Source organism: Phragmites australis, chromosome 19 (assembly GCF_958298935.1).
Source record: "Phragmites australis chromosome 19, lpPhrAust1.1, whole genome shotgun sequence".
NCBI lineage: Eukaryota > Viridiplantae > Streptophyta > Magnoliopsida > Poales > Poaceae > Phragmites > Phragmites australis.
The window spans coordinates 4,070,116-4,091,010 of record NC_084939.1 but is presented as its reverse complement, the minus strand read 5'-3'; the positions used below and the strand labels follow the sequence as shown (position 1 = coordinate 4,091,010).

The following is a 20,895-nucleotide window of genomic DNA, read 5'->3' as shown; positions in this document are numbered from 1 at the left end:
CGACGGCTTTAGGCGCCTAGAGGGCACCTGCAGCTTCTCGAAAGCCTCCTTGGAGAGAAGGTTAAGGCCCGCTCCCCTGTCGATCAGCACTCTGCTGACCTTCACATTGCAGATAGTGGGGGACACTACCAGGGGTAGTCGCCCCACGCCTGCAGTACTGGCGGGGTGGTCGGCCAAGCTGAACGTGATCGGAGCGTCTGACCACTTCAGGGGCCTTATGGCCTCTTCGCTCGGGGTTGCTGAGCACACCTCGCACCGCATGGTCTTGACGCTGCGCCGTGAGGAAGGCGTATAGGCGCCTCTGTCGATGAAGGTGACGGTGTGCTCGAGCTCCTAAAAGCCGAGCTCTGTGTTGTTGGGGGCGGCTTCATCGTCGCCACCCCCGCGGAGCTCGTCACGGTCTCTTTGGCGCTGCTCGACAAGGCCCTTGATCGTGCGGCACTCCGTGTGGTCATGCCATCTGGTCTCGTGGATCGGGCACCACTTGCCTAGCTCTGGCCCCGCGGGAGCGGGGACCCATGCTGGAGCGGGAGCCCGGGCGGGAGCGGGAGCCCGGGCGGGGGCCAGAGCCCTTGCGGGAGCCGAAGCCCTTGTGGGAGCTGGAGCCCTAGGAGGGACTCCCAGGAGAGACTCCGCGGGATGGTGCCATGTGGCGGATGGCTGGCCTGGCCTCGGGATTCGGGGACCCCCGGTTCCTGATACACCGACAGGTACCCTTTAATAAATACAGAAAGATTACACCAGAGCAATGGGCAGAGTTTGTTAGGCAGAAGACCATACCTGATGCCATCAAACTGGGTGAATCGTTCAAGCACCTTGCGAAGAAGAATAAGCACCACCATCACCTGGGCTCATCTTGGTACGCCCCCAAAATTCCTGAGTGGAGGAGGCAAGAAGAAGAGGCTGCCCGGGCTGGGAAACCCAACCCTTTAGAAAATTATGACGAGCGAAGCAGGAACTGGGTCTACGCTCGGTCACAACGAACCGAGTCTGGGGACTTAGCCTTCAATAGCCCCGAGACCATGGAGGTGACCCATACCATCCAAGGGCTTGCTAAAGAAGGGTCTCTAGAGCCCGACAGGGAGAATGACCTGCTTACCAAGGCCTGGGGAATAAGGAGCACTCGGGTCGCACTCGAGGCATCGCATCAAAAGTGGGCTAGAAGTATGGGTTCCCAAACGATGCGGGACAGTACAAGACACGTAATAGATATAAGAAGATCCTAGAGGAACAGATACAAGAACAGGTTAAGGTCGAATTCATAAAGATGTGGAATGAAAAGGAGAAGGAAAGGGCAGCATTAATGCTGATAGAGCAACCAACCAGCCCAGGATTTCGGAGCAGCGTCGGGTCCACACATTTTGATAGCCAGAGATATCCTGTGGATGAAATCAAAGAGGCTACCCCTTGCATTCTTCATGTTCCGGTCGGCAAGGGAGACTTCATTGTCGAGGCTGCCACTGGCCAGGCCATTCCATGCCATGTGTTTCACAGTCAAGATATTCCGGCTGGTTAGCTAAGGTACAAGTGGACTCGGTGCAGTCAGTTTTCATGAAGTACAAGCTTGAAATCAGCATACCTGAGGGTATTGAGATTCTCAATGAGGCTGTTGGAAACTTCATTCTGTGGCCCAGACGGGATATCATATTCAGCTGTCAGAAGTCACAATCGCTAGCGTCACGCCTGTCCCAACGCCCAGCATCTCTACCTCAGGCACCTCAGCCCTAGAGACAACCCACTCCGCCTCAGGCACCTCAGCCCCCGCGCCAACCCTCTCCGTCTCAGGCACCGTCGCCCCCGCGCCCGGTATCTCTGCCGCAGGCAACTTTGCATCGTGCTTCACCGTCTACAACTCAGGCACCTCCGCCTCCAGCGTCTCTAACTCCGGCGTCTCCGCCTTTGGCACATCCATCACCTGAGCATCGGAGAGTTCCTACAATGATTACCCCATATGAGAAGATTGATCTACCTGATCCGATGAAGAGGTGGCTTCTGTCCTCGTCAAAACCAAAGGCATCATCCGCTCAGGAATCTCCAGCGAAGGGCGATCTCACAAAAGAGATCGTCAAAGCATTAAGTACCTCACAGATAGATTCCGTGCCTACACTGGATGTTCCCGAAAAATATGAGCATGGCAAGCCATTTCTGCCATCATTTCAACTCCAGGAAGGTCCGTGGGAGATGAGGATATTCCACGAATGGTACATGAGGGCATGTCGCGCTGGGCTCTCCATAATCACTGCTTCTGTCCCCGCTATCATTTATCTAAGCGGAGACAACTACCTCATGTTGGATTTCAAGGACATGCACGCTTTGTTCCACCTCGACAAACTTGACGTCAATCTCATAAGCGTGTGGTGCCTGTAAGTGCCAACAATCTACCCCTACATTCATATATGTACCAATATATGCTATAGAAGCTAATGACTATTGACTTGTTCTGTAGGATGCAATTTAACGATGCGGATAAGTTGAAGAGGTCTGTCGGATTCATTGATCCGCAACAAATTTTCCAGCCCAACATGGTCGTGAACATAAGGACTGATGACCCTAGGATTAAGGGGAAGAGTAAAAAGGATAAAGCACGGGTCATAAAAGAAGCAACCAAAACAAAAAGGCTCGAAATGTCAACCTACATAGGAAGGGCTATGCTAGAAATGCAGGACAAGGACTGCATCTTTGCTCCCTACAACTTTAAGTAAGTGTGATACGTTATGAATCTAACATAAGTGTTCAACTTAGTTGATCGATTAAGAATCTAACATAAGTATTCATGTACCGATCACTATATTTGTATAATGCTGATGTCGAAGTCAAGCAGACTCGTGGTCCTTGACTCTGCCGATTTCCAACAAAAATCCTACCAATATTTCATTGACGTTATACAGAGGTAAAGGAAATCCCCCATACTTAAAATTCTTATACATTATTTATGAATTGATAATTACTTGTTGGCATTCGAATAGGGCCTACAAGTAGTACGTAACGAAAGGTGGGATACACGATACGGACAAGCCGGATGCGATGAAGGTCTGTACACACTTTCCGGTAATAACATAACTTCTAATTCTTGTATCCCACTATAAATGATGAAGAGTTTTATTGAACTAACGAATACGTTGTGTTTTTATTTGTAGTGCCACAAGCAAAGTTTCAATATCGTTCTTTGTGGATACTATGTTTGCCAATTTCTTAGGATAAACGGGAGATACACAATGAACCCTAAGGACGTAAGTCATCATTGCGCCTGCACATTCTTATTTGGTTATGTTTCCGTTGTCAGTAGTGTTTTAACTCTTTTAGTTGTGTTTTCAAACCAGGCAAGGATGATCCAATGTGCCAACTAAGCTCTCACCGACAAAGAAATCCAAAACGTCCAACGTGACATGTGCCGGTTTATTATGCACGAAGTCATCCACAAGAACGGTAGATTCTTTGATCGCGGAGGCGAATTAGCTAGCCATCCAAGACTTTGTGTGTGGGAGAGCGACTCTTAGCTATATAGGCTTGTGATGTTGTAAATATTGTTGTACTTTTGTTAAATGTTGAAATATGTGATGCTATTCATATTGTTATTGAAACTGTGTGAAATCTGGATGGAATAAAATATATTCTAATTATTTTTTTTGAAATAAATACATACCACATGCGGTTCTCATACGGAACCGCCTGTGAAAATCTTTATATCTAAGGCGGCAACTAATGTGGACCGCCTATGAAAATCGATTTCCACAGGTGGTTGATATAAAGAACCGCTTGTAGAAAACTATTTTCACAGGCGGTTTATTAGATTTTCACAGGCGGTTCACATTAGGAACCGTATGTGAAAATCGATTTTCACAGGCGGTTGACATTAGGAACCGCGTGTGGAAATCGATTTCCACAGGCGGTCACTTTTGCACCTGTGGAAATCGGCCTTCGGTCGTAGGCGGGTGCGCCAAATGCCTGTGAAAAGGCGTTTTCACCCGCCTGTATAGTATCGTTCTGTACTAGTGGGCTATGGATCTTTTCACCAAGAATAGATAGTGGTTTAGTAATAATAGGTTATATGGTGATGATATTTCTTTTAGGTGGTTTGTTATCTTATTTTCAGCTATGAGCTAAGACAATATAAATTAGCAAGGTTTTGTGCAATGGAGGGGCCGGAACCTTATCCTTTATCTAAAAATATCAATTCCGAGGAGAGGTGGGGATGTCAGATGCACTGGCTGGAGTGAGAAATGGGCCAGACAAAGCATTAAGGAGAAATTGGTGTGGCTAGTTTTTCTTCCTCCACGCTGTATGGGTAGGACAGGAGGTTGACGACGACTTGACCGTAAAGGCATAGACTGGAGCCGCTTATATTCACCACCAAACGGAACGGCAACATCCCACACACTACGCACTAAACTGGGACAGAAATAATCACTAACTTTCACGCTGTATGGGTAGGACAGGAGGTTGCCGATGACTTGACCGTAAAGGTGTAGACTGGAGCATCAAGTGGAAGGAAAGGATGGCTAAATTAAGCCGTATGTGTAAAAGTACATGCAGTTTTGCATTTCTGGACTTACCAGACACGGTAGACAATCGACGTGGACGACCAGACGAAGACAACGAACGAAAACAACCACACGCAATGATCAATCAACTACGTACTTTGATTACGTGAGAGTCAATTGCATGCCTCTCGCGATCGCTCCCTCTCGGTGGCAGTGTAAATCAAATGCAAGTTGCCTCTCAGTGGCAGTGTAACAGGTTAGCTAGCATACTAGAATTATTGTGTGTGGAAAGGACTCGATTATTAGCCGCTTGTGTTCCAGTATGCTTGGATTATTCCAGTATAGCCCAAGTGATCCTTAGCCACTTGATCGTAAGAGTGACAATTACCCTACGAAGACTCCTTTTCACTACGTCTCCGATGGGTATAGAGAAATAAAATTGAAAATATTTAAAGATGACAAATATTTCGAGATGACTATGAAAACACTTTTACTGGAATAATTATTGTGTGAAATAATTATTGGGGAGATGCATCAATATAGCTAAGAGCATCTCCAAAAGACTCTCTAAAACTCACTTCCAGCCCGAATACAGGAGAAACCAGCAGCAGCCTCACCGCCTCCCCTTCCACCTCCCCTTCTAGCCCAACAGCCATGGCAGGCGGATTCGATTTGGGCTGGGGATCGAGACGGCTTGCGTACTCTCCGCCGGCGATGGTGTTCCTGAGGATGGCAGTATGGCACGGGAGATGAGAACGAAACCGCCTTTGATTAGCTTCTAGAGCTGATATTGACGTGCACCAGCGATCGCCTACGGATTCGATCGTGCTTTTTTCCCATGGTTTGCGAGCAATGTGGCCAGGCGGATAGGGAACGAGAGCTGCTCCCCCAAAAATAGCTAGGATGGAGAGGAGTTTTGGGGATTGCTAAAAATTAGGAATAAGATAGGGGAGTTGTTGGAGAGGCATTTTAGACCCAAAATCTTTAAAAATAGCTATATTGGGCATCTCTTGAAGATACTCTAAGGAGCACTTGGGGCTACATAGCGGTCATGACGGCGTGCGTACGGTGAACCACTACACCTAAAAAACTATTTTTCGAGAGACATAGAATGCCTTTCTACATGGGGTTCATTTGAAAAACAGTCTGAGTAATTGACGAGGGTTTGCTGAGGTTATGGACCGCCTGTGGAAACAAATTTTCACAGACGGTTCCTTATGTAAATCACATATGATAATAGATGATTATCACATGCGGTTTCTTATGTGAACCGTTTCTGTAAATGATTATTTATTTAAAAAAATTATAATTTTTTCATATGAAGTCGGATGAGAAAAAAATTTATATGAAAATTGTAGCCCTCAACGAGATCTACAACTTTTTAGTTGAAAACATTTGAAGTCATTTAGGTGTCCAAATAATTATTTTAATTTTTAAATAATTATTTGGATATCTAAATGACTTCATATGAATGAGGGCTACAATTTTCCTATAAAGTTTGTACTAATTCGAGTTATTATGAAAAACTTATAAATTTTTTAAGATAAGCTAATATCTATTTTTATAGGTATGAAAAATTCATTTTTACAAACGGTTCACCTAAGGAATTGTATGTAAAAATAGATATCAGCTTATCTTAAAAAAATTAATAATATTTTCATATAAAGTCAGATGAGGATAAACTTTATATGAAAATCGTATCCCTCGACGTGATCTACAACTTTATAGTTGAAATATTTTTCATTTAAAATCAATTAGATGGTAAAATAATTATTGCTATGAACTTAGAAAATTATAACCCTCCACCATCTCTCGTCGATTTTGGCACAATTGCTATGAACTTATCCATTCAATACAACCCTACATTATACTGCCACACATATATATCTGTCAGTATATAAATCAATCAACGACTTTGATCACTTGAGCCAATTGTCTCTCAATCCCTCCTCCTCCCTGGACGAGACTAAATGTTTGTTTGATAAAACTCTTAGAGTAAAATTAATTGGAGCTTTGTCAAACGGTATTTTGCAGTTTAAACTCTTAAAATGATTTTGTGAGAGTGATTATCTGAAATGAACTAAATATTAAACTGAAAAAATCAGCTTCCTCTGATTTACTTTCCCTACAAAATTATTTCCTCATAAAATTTATCGTAATAATCATTAGAGAATCAATTTTAACTATAAAATTATTTTCTCTATAAAATTTAGATCAGATAAACTCTACAAAAACATACTAGAAGCACGCGTGGATACAAGTTGCACAGGCACAGGTACATTATACATGGTCGAGTCTTTCTTGTGCGATATCACCATGTCGGTAGCGTGAGGTGACGTGCAATAAAATTCCTCCAACAAAGTATGTATCAGTTAATTGGTGTAGGCAATCAACGACTGTACGATTGGCGTCTTCCACACGCATATCAGTCACCAAATTTAATAGACAATGACTTTCCTGTCCATTATATTACTGTCAAAGTTGGGGTAGGCACAGTCAAAGTTGTATTCGAAATTAAGGCCATGCCGGTGTCCAAAATAATCTGTATTTATTTGCGACTATCCAACTATGTATGTCTCAGTCTTCACGTGCTGCAGTTCAGTCAAAACTCCACGACGCGGCGGCCGGGTTCGTCAGTCACACAGGCCGTCACCCTCGTTGCACTGGCGCCAACAGCATCGGCTACTCTCAAATCATCTGTGACGGACGACTCGACCATCCGCTTAATATTGCAGCGTGCTGCTGTGCTGCTGCCTATAAATCGCCGACGGCTGCAAAATCACTCGAAAATCGACATGATGCTAGCTTTCAGCATGGCCACCGCGGATTTACTGCTCCTCGTAGTCATCGTAGCAGCTGCTTCCTATTCCTTCACCAGCGTCCACGCGGGCGCCGCCTGTGCGCCCAAGGAGAGGGACGCCCTCCTGGCGTTCAAGCAAGGCATCACCAGCGACCCCGGGGGCCTCCTGGCGTCATGGCAGCCAGAAGATGAGCATGACTGCTGCCAGTGGGAAGGAGTCCAGTGCAGCAACCTGACGGGCCATGTCCTCGAGCTGCACCTCAGAGGGGGAGATCTGACCGGCGAGATAAGTCGTTCTCTGCTCTCCTTGCAGCATCTTGAATATGTCGATGTCAGCATGAACAACCTCCAGGGGCCGACCGGCCAAGTCCCAGAGTTCCTAGGATCTTTCAATAACCTAAGATATCTTAACCTCTCTTACATACCGTTTTCCGGTAGGGTGCCTCCTCAGCTTGGCAACCTCTCAAAGCTGCACTATCTTGATCTTTCAAACACTGGTTGGCCGCAGCCCATGTACTCCACTGATCTCTCGTGGTTAACACACCTACCTTTGTTGCAGTACCTCAACATGGAGTCAGTAAATCTTGGCATGGTAACTGACTGGCCGTATGTGGTGAATATGTTGCCTTCTTTGAGGGTCCTTATTCTTGATGATTGCTCGCTAGCAAGTGCAAACCAATCGCTCCCACGCCTTAACCTTACAAACCTTGAGGAGCTCGATCTCGCCTTCAATAGCTTTCAACACCCAGTTGCATCTTGTTGGTTTTGGAACCTAACAAGCCTAGTGCACCTCTCCCTCGAGGACACTGCGCTGTACGGACAACTTCCAAGTACGCTGGGAGACATGGTATCCCTTCAAGTACTAGACTTGTCAGATAATAGTAATAACTTGAGCATGACGACGACAAACTTGAAGAACCTATGCAACTTGACTGTTCTAGATCTTGATGCATCTCTTTCGTATGGAAATATAACAGAGTTGATTGAGAGGTTGCCACAGTGTTCATCAAACAAGTTGCAGGAGTTGCATCTACAGTCAAACTACCTGGTAGGGTTCCTACCAAGCATCATGGGGCACTTGACCAGTATAGTCACTCTTGATCTCAGTCGGAACAACATTACTGGACCTCTCCCAGCATTTATAGGGCATTTTGCACATTTGAGGACCCTTGACCTCTCTTTCAACCACCTCACTGGACATGTGCCATCTAAAATAGGTCATTTTGCACATTTGAGGACCCTTGACCTCTCTGACAACCACCTCACTGGACATGTGCCATCTGAAATAGGTATGCTAGCTAATTTGACTACATTGGATCTAAGCGGCAATGACTTGGATGGTTCGATCACAGAAGAACACTTGGACGGTTTACGAAGCTTAGAGTACATAGACTTATCAAATAATCAATTGAAGATTGTGGTGGGTTCAAAATGGCTACCCACGTTTAGACTACAAGAAGCATATTTTGCATCGTGCCAGGTCGGTCCTCTATTTCCTGCATGGCTTAAATGGCAAGTGGATATTCTTCAGCTTGATATCTCAAACACAGGTATAATAGATAGGCTTCCAGATTGGTTTTGTAATACATTTTCAAAGACCAAATCCTTGGAAATCTCCAATAATCAAATCAGTGATGGCTTGCCAACAAATATGGATATCATGTCATTGGAAGAACTATTTTTGAGTTCAAACAACCTAACCGGTCAAATACCTCCATTGCCAAGAAACCTCAACGTGTTGGATATCTCAAGAAATTCTTTATCAGGACCCTTGCCATCAAATTTTGCGGCGCCAAACCTAGTTTCTATTACATTGTATTCTAATTACATCAGTGGTCAGATACCAACATCTATTTGTGAATTGAGCTTGTATGCCTTGGATTTGACCAATAATCTTTTTGAAGGAGAACTTCCCCAATGTTTAAATATGTCAGGAATGGCATATCTATTATTAAGTAACAATAGCTTCTCTGGTAACTTCCCACCATTTCTACAAAGCTGCACGAGTCTGCTTTTTCTGGATCTATCATGGAATAGATTCTCCGGAGCATTGCCAATGTGGATCGGGAGCTTCAGTTCATTGTGGTTTTTACGACTGAATCACAACATGTTCTACGGGCATATTCCAAACAGCATCACAAGTCTCACAAATCTTTGTCATCTGAATCTTGCAGCCAACTGGATATCAGGTGTCATACCTCCGCATCTATCAAATATAACATATATGACAAGAAAATTTATTCTGGATTATTTTTACGTTGACATTCTCATGCCCGTCAGGATCCAGAATTTAATTGGTGATTTATTAATAGAGACCAAGGGGCAACAACTCAATTACCGTGGTGCGGGTCTTTTGGAGATACTGAGCATTGACCTCTCATCCAACCATTTAACCGGTAAAATTCCAGACGGGATAACATCTCTTGATAGATTGGTAAATCTGAACTTATCTCGGAATCAACTGAATGGAGAAGTTCCTGACAAGATTGGGGCCATGCAGTCGTTGGAGTCACTTGACCTCTCCAACAACAATCTTTTTGGAGAAATCCCATCAAGCATATCAAATTTGACATATTTAAGCTTTTTGGACTTGTCCTACAATAATCTAACAGGAAGAATACCATCAGGGCGTCAACTTGACACTCTCTACATGGAGAAACCCTCTATGTACGACGGAAACACCTGTCTATGTGGGCGTCCTCTTCAAAGGAATTGTGGAAGCAATAATACACCTGAGCATGGAGATGAAAAGAGAGATGAACATCATTCTGGGCCAATGTTCTTTTACTTTGGACTTGGCATCGGATATGTAGTTGGTCTATGGGTGGTGTTTTGTGCCCTACTATTCCTGAAAGCATGGAGGATTGCTTATTTTCGCCTAGTCGACAGGTTTTATGATAAAACTTATGTGTTTGTGGCTGTAACATGGAAAAGCTTTACTAGAAAGGCAGACGTACGCTAAGTGGTAAAAAAGAACTTATGGTGACGTAGCTCCCACTGGAATGAAGTTCTACGAATACTTGGAAGGTGAATAGGTGAAGTGGCATTTAGCAACATCTATATTATATTGTGTATCTTGTTTTGGGTGAAGTTGTAATAATGGATGCTCGAGTAAAGCCCCTAATGCACATATATATGCAATGATATTTATTTGTACTCGTCGGTCACGATGAACCCAGTGATTTGCTTTTCTTCTGTTCCAGTTCTTATTCCATTTGTCAGTTCAAAGCGCTCTCTCTCTTTCTCCTCTATACTGGATGTCAAAGAGAAGATTGGGTCCATATTATACCGCCTGTCTAAGCAGGAAGTTATGCAAAACAAATTACTACTACACTAACATCAACTTTTTAACATTTGGTCAAAGATGGCTTCAAGAAAACAAAAGTTGAAAGCACAATTAAGAAAAATTACCTTATCATCAAGAACAGAGGATGTACACATTTGATCAAAGTTGCGAAAGTTAAGTATGTCTAATTTTGGCTCTCATGGGAACCAAAACAAATAGCCTCTTCAAATAGTTTCTGGCAAGTTCCCATCTTCTGTGCAGAATTTTCATAAGCTGCGATTCCTAGATTATGCATGTAACAACTTCACTAAAAGACTGCAGGTATAGATGATTCATTTTTTCTCATTGAGTGATAGCTCAGTTGATAGAGTCTTCAGTTGAGAGTCCATCTACCTAAACTCCTAACTCGTGTGCTAGTAAAAAGTGAGTATCTCTTTGAAAATTGGTTTCAGCGAGTTTTCTAATTAACTAAGGTTCGGTACTCCCCTCTTTAAGATGAAGCCAAGTGGTTTCTTCCCGTGATCGAGTTTTTTTTTCCAGTTGTATTGTTGATAGCCAATGAGGGAAAAAAGAGGGAGTCATCAGTACATCTACAGTACCAACTTTGGGAAGAAGGAATAAACAGCCAGTTTCTGCAGAAAGCGTTCTGCTTTCACATGAGCCTTTGGTCGGGTAAGTATGAAGAAAACAGAGCAAGGCGCGACATCAATATACACGACTAATAGAACGAACTTCCCAGAAATCTCCTCTACAATTGCTACCTAGCAGATTGCTCGCCCAAGGAAAAAACAGATGCAGCAGACAGTAAGGTGGTAATTGTCCTGAGAGCCATTTTTTAAAGATTAATGCTACCGTACTATCCGGTGAACTCACCTGATAGTTCGGTGCAACTTTCTGAGTTGTTTAGGATTTAGGGGCTGTTTGGTTCTTGCTCCTAAGAAGCTAAGTAAAAATTTGACCACATCTCAAAAATTTAGTCGCGTCCTGAAAAATTGGCTGGCTAAATATTTTCTATAGCAAAGCTAGATAAGATTTTAGCATCTAAAATGGCCGCTTCGATTTTTGGCCAGCCAAAATTTTGACTTAGGCCTCATTTGGAAAGATTGCGGCTTCGGAGCTTCTAGCTAGCTGAGGAAGCGGTTGTGGCTGTTGAATTTTAGTTGTTGGCTTTTACAATAAACTTTTAGCTTCTTAGCACACCAAAAGCCAGAAAAACTCATCTCAGCCTGCTTCTCAGCTTTTAGTTCATTACAGCCACAACCACTTCCTTAGCAAGCCAAAAGCCACCAGAAGCTGGGGCCAAAAATCAGCCGCTTGGATAGCTTCTGGCTTTTTTCAGGAAAAAGCCGCTTTTAAACCCATCCAAATAGACGGATAGCCTCAAACCAAACACTACTTGACATGACCAAATTTTAGCATGACCCTAGTTTTTGCATGGCTTCCTAGGGGCGAAAACCAAACAACCCCTTGAAGCCTTTGGTGACCCACTGATTGTCCCTAGTGCTCCTGTTTTATAGACCAACGTCTAGTTTCTCCCCTTCAACGGCTAATTTTTTAGGTTATCCCTATGTATTATACCATATTGCTCTGTCATTTGAAGGTGCCCTCACTTGTTGGAAAGCTTAGACACATATTGGAGAGATTGAGGCACTTTGGTAATAATATTAAAGATCAAGACAATTAGCATAAGATTAAGGATGAATAGTGTTAGTTTAGGCCTAGTCTGAATCTAGCTAGGTAATTAGAATAGAATGAATCAAGTGAGTGATCCACACTTATTACTCTTGGTGCTTGCTGGCACCTAGACAGTTTGGTAGCGGTGTAGTCTTGTGAGACCCTCCAATTGAGTTTGTGGAGCGGTCGCAAGCCTTGTAAGCAGAAGGAGTGGTCTGTGCCAGAGTGGTGAAGTACTACCATAGTGAAGACGAGCGGTGGGAATCAGGGGTGAGGCCTAGTAGGAGACCCACTGGCGTGAGGGGAGCTCTAACGGCTAGAATCATTGGAGTAGCCGAGCAAGGAGCTTGGCACTTGTGAGGGACTCCAACGTGGATTAGAGGTGAGCGGCAAAACCGATACTAAGGGAAAAAATCATCATGCTGAGTTTGCGCTCTCTAACTCATTTATATTTTGCACTTATTTATTGCATCATTTAATTTTCACATTTACCTTTTCTAGAATTGCTATGTGTAGCTGTAGGATTGGAACCTAGGGTGAAAACTTTATTATGATGGAGTGCCGCACTAAATAAATCTAAATTATAATTAGATAGAAATTGATTTAGAATTATTTTATTGGTTTAAACTAATTAATTTTAGAAACTCTAATTCACTCTCCCTCTTAGACCATCACCAGTCCTTATAGACATTTTTTGCAGTGCAGTGCCAAAATTGCAAGTCCAGCTTCTTGTTACACTTTCTATATAGAAGTTTTTTACGCCCTTGTGAACAAAAATGTTTGTAAGACTATGAGATTTGTAAGACCATAAAGTTTGTACAGATTTTCTAGTTAACATTCGCAGGATTTTTTTCACCTCAAATTCATTCATTTTTGTGACCGTCGGATCTAGATCCAACCGTCTGCCTTCATCTGGCTCAACCTTATATAAGTCGTTGTCTTCCGCAAGCAGATCGATCCACTCCAGTCCCAATCCACTACATGGCCTCCTGTTGACGATATACCCTAAGGTAATCTTTAATTCAGATCGGATCCGTGCGTGAGCCTTGCGGATAATGATATACGAGGGATTAGAACTATAATAGACTTCCAACATATGGCAGTCTATTAGTAGGGTCTATATAAGTGAAGTCGCAGGGCTGTGGGCGAAAAAAATTCCATCACCCCGAAACTCTAGCCGTCTCCACGTGACCTCCTCACGAATCCCTAGCTAGGTGCAGGTGCCAGCATACCAACGTACGGTGTTCCACCCCTGGACATGTGGATACCGTTGTGGCGTTGTAGTTGTTGCGGTACTGATCGACGACAAGGACGTGAGGAGGAGCTAATCAGTTCGTGATGAGATCGACTACTTTCTCTACACTGACACACATGACGTTGGACCGGCCTTCTCCAACTCTTTTTTCGCTGCACTGTGCATCTAGTGATAATGATACATGATCGTCTACTCACATGGTTTCCTAGATGAACATGATGGAACTTTTGTTTTACGCTAGCGTAGCGTACCCGTTCCCCAACACCTCTATTGTTTTGCCTCTACCGTCAACCTCACCCATTGGCAATCCTCCATGACCGACCGTGGTGGGTGGTGCCCCACAGCCTCGCCATCCCACACATTGCCTTCCGCCATCGCTAGGCTATCCAACATCTGTTGGAAATATACGAATTATTATAATTATGTCATATTCTACTTGGAGGCATAATTCAAAGTTGTTTAGACAGATAGAGTAAGTCAAGCGCGCATGTACTGATGAGTAACTGCGCGGGAACGCGTCCACCAGTATGGCTACCGCCACCGCCGCCAGCTTCTTGCACCGGTGCCTCGTCATGCTCGTCATCCTCACAACCACCGTTCACTCGCTCCTGCAAATCCGGCCGGGCAACACGGCCGGCGACGGCTTGTGCATACCGCGCGAGAGGGACGCCTTGCTGGCCTTCAAGCAAGGTATCGCCAGCGACCGGGCAGGCCGCCTCAACTCATGGCAGCGAGATGGACACGAGCAGGACTGTTGCCGGTGGAGAGGCGTCCAGTGCAGCAACAAGCTTCGACTCCGCAACACAACTCAGATGGATTGTGTGTTTATCTATGAATACATGACCTGTCAATCAGTCATTGTGATTCAAATAGAAATTGCAAGCAGCAACGTTGGGAAGAACAAGGAATGAAGAGTACTACACTAGTTCAAACCAGTTTGTGCAGTCCGTTGTTGTGACTCACGCAGAAAGTTCTCATAAACAGAGTACTACACTTTTTTCGTGATTTATTACAAATTACTCCAATTGAGTTCTTGATAATGAAACAAAACTTATCTAGTACAAGTATGATTAAAGCATGCAGGATTTATATTCGTGTTACGTGGCAGTTTTATATTCGCGTTACGCAGCAGAAGCTAGCCTCTACTTTGCAGTGACATGGACTCCAGTGCATTGTTCTCTCTTTAATAAACTCCAGAGTACCAATATGCTATGCATAGTCACTTTCTCGAGTACCAATATGCTATGCATAGTCCTCTAACTCTCGGCCATAATGACAGCGTTAAAATCATGCTGCTGTGTCATGAGCTTTGGTCGGATAAATATGAAAGGAACGCAGGGCACGCCATCAATATACATAACTGATAAAAAACAACAATTCACATTCAACCTCCTCATTGCTTCAATGTTATTGGTGTGAAGTGTCTGCTCCTTTCATCTGCCATTGTTGCCTAGAAGCCTGGCTGTGAGGTTGTCTTCTAGAAGCGTTAGCTTGGTTTCTCCTTCGATGGCCTGAATTCTTGTGCTTATTGCTACTGGTGTTGTTTGTCTGGCTGCGTTGCTCTGTTTCTGATGTTGAAGTAGTGGTGTCTTCGCAGGGATCATTGTCTCCTGCAACTGTAGCTGGCACGCTGGGAGGAAGAGAAACATACATTCCATGCTGTATGGCGAGGTCGTTCTTCGGTTTGATCAGGCCATTTCGTTCTTGTTGCAGATTAACCAGTGACTCAAAATTTTTCTTTCTGTTCATCTCTAACTCAGAATGGAGCAATTCCTTTTCCTCTTCACCCAGGTCAATTGTTAATGATGCCTAAAGGTGAACGGGTAAAAGAGAAGAGTTATAGTGGGTCTAACTGAGGTAAGATAAGAATGACAATATGATAGAGGACAATGCTTAAGTGATTTAGACTCAAAATATCATGATCAAGACTTAGATTCAGTGAAATTAAACAGGTAATGTCTGAAACTGAAGAAATGGTTCATTTACTTGAATTATATCCGATACATACCAGCCGGGAAGTATTTGCACCCAACAGATCACGTACATGCTCAATATCCTTCTCATCGAACACTTCGCGGCAAACTGGACAAAATCCTTTGTGCTGATTCACATTATAATGCTTGTCTGAGCTGGACAAATCCAATCCTTTAGAAGCATCAATAACTAGTTGCAGGAGTCAAGATTAACAACGTTTACCCTATGGAACCAACGAACAAAAATGCTAACTACATGTATGGACGAATTTTCATTACTTATTTGGAGCCTTGAGGCCTTGATAGAATGCCATTTGTCATTGTCATCGAGAAATAAACAATCTCAAAATGTTGTAGGTTTAATATGCTTCATCGCAATAGTAAGTCAGTAAACTAATGCCACCAGAATGTAACTAACCTTATTGTTTCAGAATGGACTAGAAGCCTAGAATCTAAGTGCAATTCACAAAAGGCCGCTTACACTTGACTTTGTATCAGGCAAAAAGTGAATAAAAAACTGCCATGGTATAATATGAATAGCAGACATCGACCTAACTGATCTTTGTAACCATATTTAGTTCAGGAGTCCATGAAACAGTTCTACGAAATATGCTCAAAAACTCAATAGAAAGGGAAAAGGGCAAAAGAAATAATTTCCGCATCTCCAGTGGTTACTGCTGTATAACATTCCTTAGGGTTCGCATCACCCTGTTGGAGCCATTCCCACCATCTCATAATGCAGTCACTGCAATGCCAAAGTATAAGCTACCCCTAGAAAGAATAAATTGCTTACAATATTGCACAATTTTGTAAATGCGAAAGATAAGTCATCAACCTGTGGAAGCAGTGGTAGCATGACATCAACTCCATAAATGGCAATGCAGAACCATCCTTATCCTCTCCCACTAAAGGATATAGACACAGTGGACAATCCCCTGTTGGATGATTCATATTCGAGAGGATCTCTCCAGCTTCCTGCATGTGAAGTTACTTAGATCACGTGAAAAAAAAAAGAAAAAGAGTAAATTTTACAAAACTACACTACAATCGGAAAAACTATCGCAAAACTACACTTCTAAAAACCAGTTTCACGAAACTAGCGAACTGAGCAGTAGCTCAGTTGGTTAATGCCTTCAGTAGAGGGGACGACCACCCGGGCTCGAATCCGGGCGCATCGGTTTGTGGGTATCTCCCTAAGAAACCGGTTTCAACGAGTTTCCTGACCAGCCAGGGTTCAGTACTCCCCTACCTTAAATTTAAAAATGCCCAGGGGAGTCCCTCCTCGTGGTCAAGAAAAAAAAAGTTCCACAAAACTACACTTTTATTGACATAAGTATCACAAAACTAAAGTTTTAGGAGTCAATTTCAAAAAATTACACTTATTTTGTTAGTTCATGTCACAAAACTACACATTTGTGCTCGTTGGTATCGCAAAACTACACTTTTTCTAGGCTTAAAAGTGTTTTGCGATACAAAATGACAATAAATGTGCAATTTTGTGATATGGCATGGCAATAGTAGTGTAGCTTGGTGAACTTGATTCACAAAAGTGAAGTTTTACAATAAAGACTATCAATAAAAGTGTATTTTTGCTATAGTTTTTCCAATCTTAGTGTTAGTTTTGTGAAAATAACTCAAATAAAAATGGAATGATCATCCATCGTCTGAGACAACAATTTCTACCATGCATACAAACATGCATTTATTACAGAATTCATTGATACCAACTGACAAGTGGTTCTAGGGCATGTGGGACATTACGAGGGAGAGTTAGTGTGTTTTGCGAAAAAATGACACATAATTTTGTTTATAAGCACAAGCCTGGTGTCATTTCTTACTCTTTCATCACTTAGTACAATTAAACTAAACCTACAAAATCATCTTATAACATTTCTCAAGCAGAAAATATCATTTGATAGTTGCTTAAAGATATCACAGTTTGAGGGGCACTAGTGCAGCATACAATTTGAAGGCATCAAGGCACTATATCTTATTGCCTCCCTTCCAATGTAAATACTGAGTAAGCACGAAAGCGAACTATGTCTAATGTTACACATCAAGCACGCCATTTTAAAATATATGTACAAACTATGAAACACCGATACTTCACTTTGGTGCTGTATCCGTATCGGATGCCGTATCCGATACGGATACGGCTCAGATATGTATTTGTAAAGTATTCGGAAAAAAATCACAATATTCAGGATACGTCCAGGATACTTACCCCGATACTTACTCGATACGGCCTGGCCCGATTCAGCGCTCTCCGGCCTGTTAGCAACCCTAAAAGACATCTTGTTTTGGTACACCGCCGCCCGTGCCCGCATTGCTCCGTTTCTCACTGGTTGCCACCACACGCATGGACGCCTGCGCCCGCACACCTTCGCCTGCTGTCTACTGTCCTACCGGCGGTGAGCCAGAACCCGACGCCCTCCACCTGGATCTGGTGAGTTCCTCATTTTCTCTCCTCTCCTCCCTCTTTTCTTCCTTCTTTTTCCCTATCCCTTGGCGTGCCCTGATCTGAATGCCCTCGATGCAAATCATCATGCCTGCAGTGAACCGGTGAGCTGTTTAGGTGATGAAGTTGCATGCTTTAGTGCTCTATGATCTGAATAACTTGTGGGCTGTGGCACTTCTGTGCTTCGAGGTTATCTCACCAGTCACCATGACAAGAGTTTTGCCTCATGAAGCTTGCGTCCAGTTTGAGGTGTTGCCTAGTTTTCTATCACTTGTGTGAATGTTGTTTGCGTCAAAAAGAATTGCTACTACTTGTGATGAATTGGAGATACCTTGTGATGAATTTTCCACTTGACTGACATGGTCACAACAACACCATAGATTGATAGATAGGGTGGTGAAAAGGCGAGCAGCTTTGAGCTGATGATTGCCAGTTCTCAACTCAGCTCTTCCTCCCTCTTCTGAATTAGTGAATTCTAATTTTTTTAAATATTTAAACATATCCGTGTATTGGGTTTTCTTAAAAAATGCCATATCCCCATATCCATATCGGCCCAATATTGATACCCATATCCGTATCGGTGCTGCATAGTGTACAAATGCAAGTAGTGTTTCGATTAACATGTTATGAGTGTGAAAAATCTTTTGAACATTGTGATATGGAACAAATCTTGCTCTGTATTGTACAGAAAGCAAAGGATAAAGAATACCTCACACAACGTCACAAGCATTGGGTAGTTAGAAAGCTCTTGTGCCTTGTTCTTGATGCTACTAATAAGATATGCCTGTCGATTCTCATCAAGGCCCTTACTTTCCACAGCATAAATATGAGGTGGTTCCTTCAAATACTGCAAACCCAATTCCAAAATAACGTAGGGCATTAACATTTAACACTGAGCCAAAATATAACTAACTCTGAACTATTATGAGCAAGTTTGTTTCTGAGAAAATGGTAGCAGCATATAATGATACTGTAGAATAAAGTTACAAGCATGCTAGATATCAATATTTAGCACTCATATGAGCTTGTAATTTGATATGTTTACGACATAAGGTTGCATGTGAAATTTATATGTCCATAAGTCAGAATAAGTGCTCCCTATTCTTTATATTACATACATTTAGTTCTAAACCTATAATACCACAAGCATTAGAACATTGCTATCAAGTTTCAACATGCTAAAACCCTTTTAGTATTTCCAAGACACTCAAAATTTCAGAGAAAAGATATTGTTGGGTGTTGGCATTATTGCAAAACAAAGGTTATCAAAACAGCAAGTTATCCATATGTATTACTGAAACATACCCTTTTACATGTACAAGAAAATGGTTAATACTTTAAACTAACATGGCATATTGTTGAACATAACTACCTACTTCAATTTACTCCAAGTAGCTATAAAGATATTCCTAAACAAATAATGCATGACACTACAAGGACTTGCAGCAAGAAAATAGTGTACAAAAAAGTTTATAAACTTATAATAGGCTCTAAGCAAATTAGTAGTCATTGACTAGAATGGGAGAAAAGAGTTTGCAAGTCAGTCAGTTTGAACATTGATTCCACAATAGTTCTCCATAAAATGGAAGTACCTAGAATTTAGATTGGCGTCGATGAAATGAAAATCTCGAAAGGTGATAGAGGTTCATACCTCTAAATATGCTTTAATTTCAAGAAAGAGCTCCACAAACTGAAACGAGAGAAAGCCACCATTAACACACATAAATTTCAATGTATAACTCCCCCCAATAGGAGCAAGTGGAGTTTAGGGAAGTATTGGTCACAATAAAATTGTGCATTGGATGCCATGAGCAATGTCAAAGTCTAGAAAGAACAAGTAAAGAAACCTCCATTCCTTCAATCGCATACAATGCAAGTCAATTCAGGTAACACCACAATTACAGTCCTTCAAAGGTCAAGGAAAATGCAGATCTAAGGGATTTTCAACTAACAAAACACCATGAAGATACTGCAGCTAGTCCTACAGATGCATTATAACAGATCAAAGAATTCCAGAGGAAAAAGGTACAAACTACATCTACCTAAACATAGTGACTCTTATGCTTACAATCTCAGCCTTCCAAGTACAATTTCCCACATAGAGATTCATACATTGTAATCATAACACAGTGTAAAGGTAACTTAGCACCTAAGCAGATACCCCTGTTTGCCTGATAAGACAGCGGCATCAGGCCAATGATGGAAACACATTGCAATAACCTATTAGTTAACTAACATAATAGCATCAAGGTCATGACATTATATATGCAATGCACCCAAAAATCAATTGATCTGTAAGTCCACAAGCACTAACCATACAAAATTAAAATACCTCAACAGATCAACTCGTAAATGAAAGAGGCCTAAACTTCAACTACTCACTAATCCCCCCTCTTCAACAGCTACGGTTCACCTCAGACCAAGCGGCGACTCCACCACCGGCTACTACCTACTGACTACTCCCTCTTGGGCACAGCAGAGGGCCGACCAGCTAGCTGACTGGCCGATCAGTCACATGAGTCTTCCGCGACGCACGAAAATAACACACCGGCAGTGATTGGGCGCCTTGCGGCCTATGGAAGAGGATTAGTTGCGTGTGTGTGGGATGAGGCGAGGCGAACCTGCTGCGAGGAGTCGTCGGGGGGTCAACAAGCTTGAGAAACTTCGGCTCAAGTTGTCGACGAGTCACCAAGACTCTAAGACACTGGCGTACCAAGAGGTACAAGCTTGGATCACTCCTTGATCCACTCTCTAGGTAGCAATCACCTAGCAACACACTCTCTAGGCCTATAAGCACTAATCACTCTCTAATCTTGTGCTTAATTGCCTTGGATGATCACTTTAAGCACTTTGGTGGCTTGGATGTCTTCTCAAGTGTATATGAACTTCTCTAGACTCCAGTACCCTCAAATGATTGAGTGGAGAGGTATTTATAGTCTCAACCCCATGCACTAGCCGTTAACCCAAC

General features: G+C 42.7%; 2 protein-coding genes across 2 annotated transcripts; one reads left to right on the top strand and one right to left on the bottom strand.

The window, feature by feature from the left end:
• The first annotated feature begins 7,269 nt into the window (after nucleotides 1–7,269).
• LOC133899926 (receptor-like protein EIX2) lies at nucleotides 7,270–9,714 on the top strand. The gene is made up of 2 exons (XM_062340965.1): nucleotides 7,270–9,470; nucleotides 9,562–9,714. Exons 1-2 carry the CDS (start codon nucleotides 7,277–7,279, stop codon nucleotides 9,573–9,575), a joined length of 2,208 nt encoding a protein of 735 aa, XP_062196949.1. The 5' UTR covers nucleotides 7,270–7,276; the 3' UTR covers nucleotides 9,576–9,714.
• A 4,889-nt stretch (nucleotides 9,715–14,603) lies between these two features.
• On the bottom strand, nucleotides 14,604–20,569 carry LOC133901073 (uncharacterized; the record flags this gene model as incomplete). Its single annotated transcript, XM_062342368.1, has 7 exons — nucleotides 14,604–15,305; nucleotides 15,505–15,644; nucleotides 16,132–16,214; nucleotides 16,305–16,444; nucleotides 18,637–18,774; nucleotides 19,579–19,617; nucleotides 20,549–20,569. Coding segments are annotated over 7 exons (963 nt in total), but the record flags the coding sequence as incomplete, so codon positions are not given.
• Nucleotides 20,570–20,895: the final 326 nt, after the last annotated feature.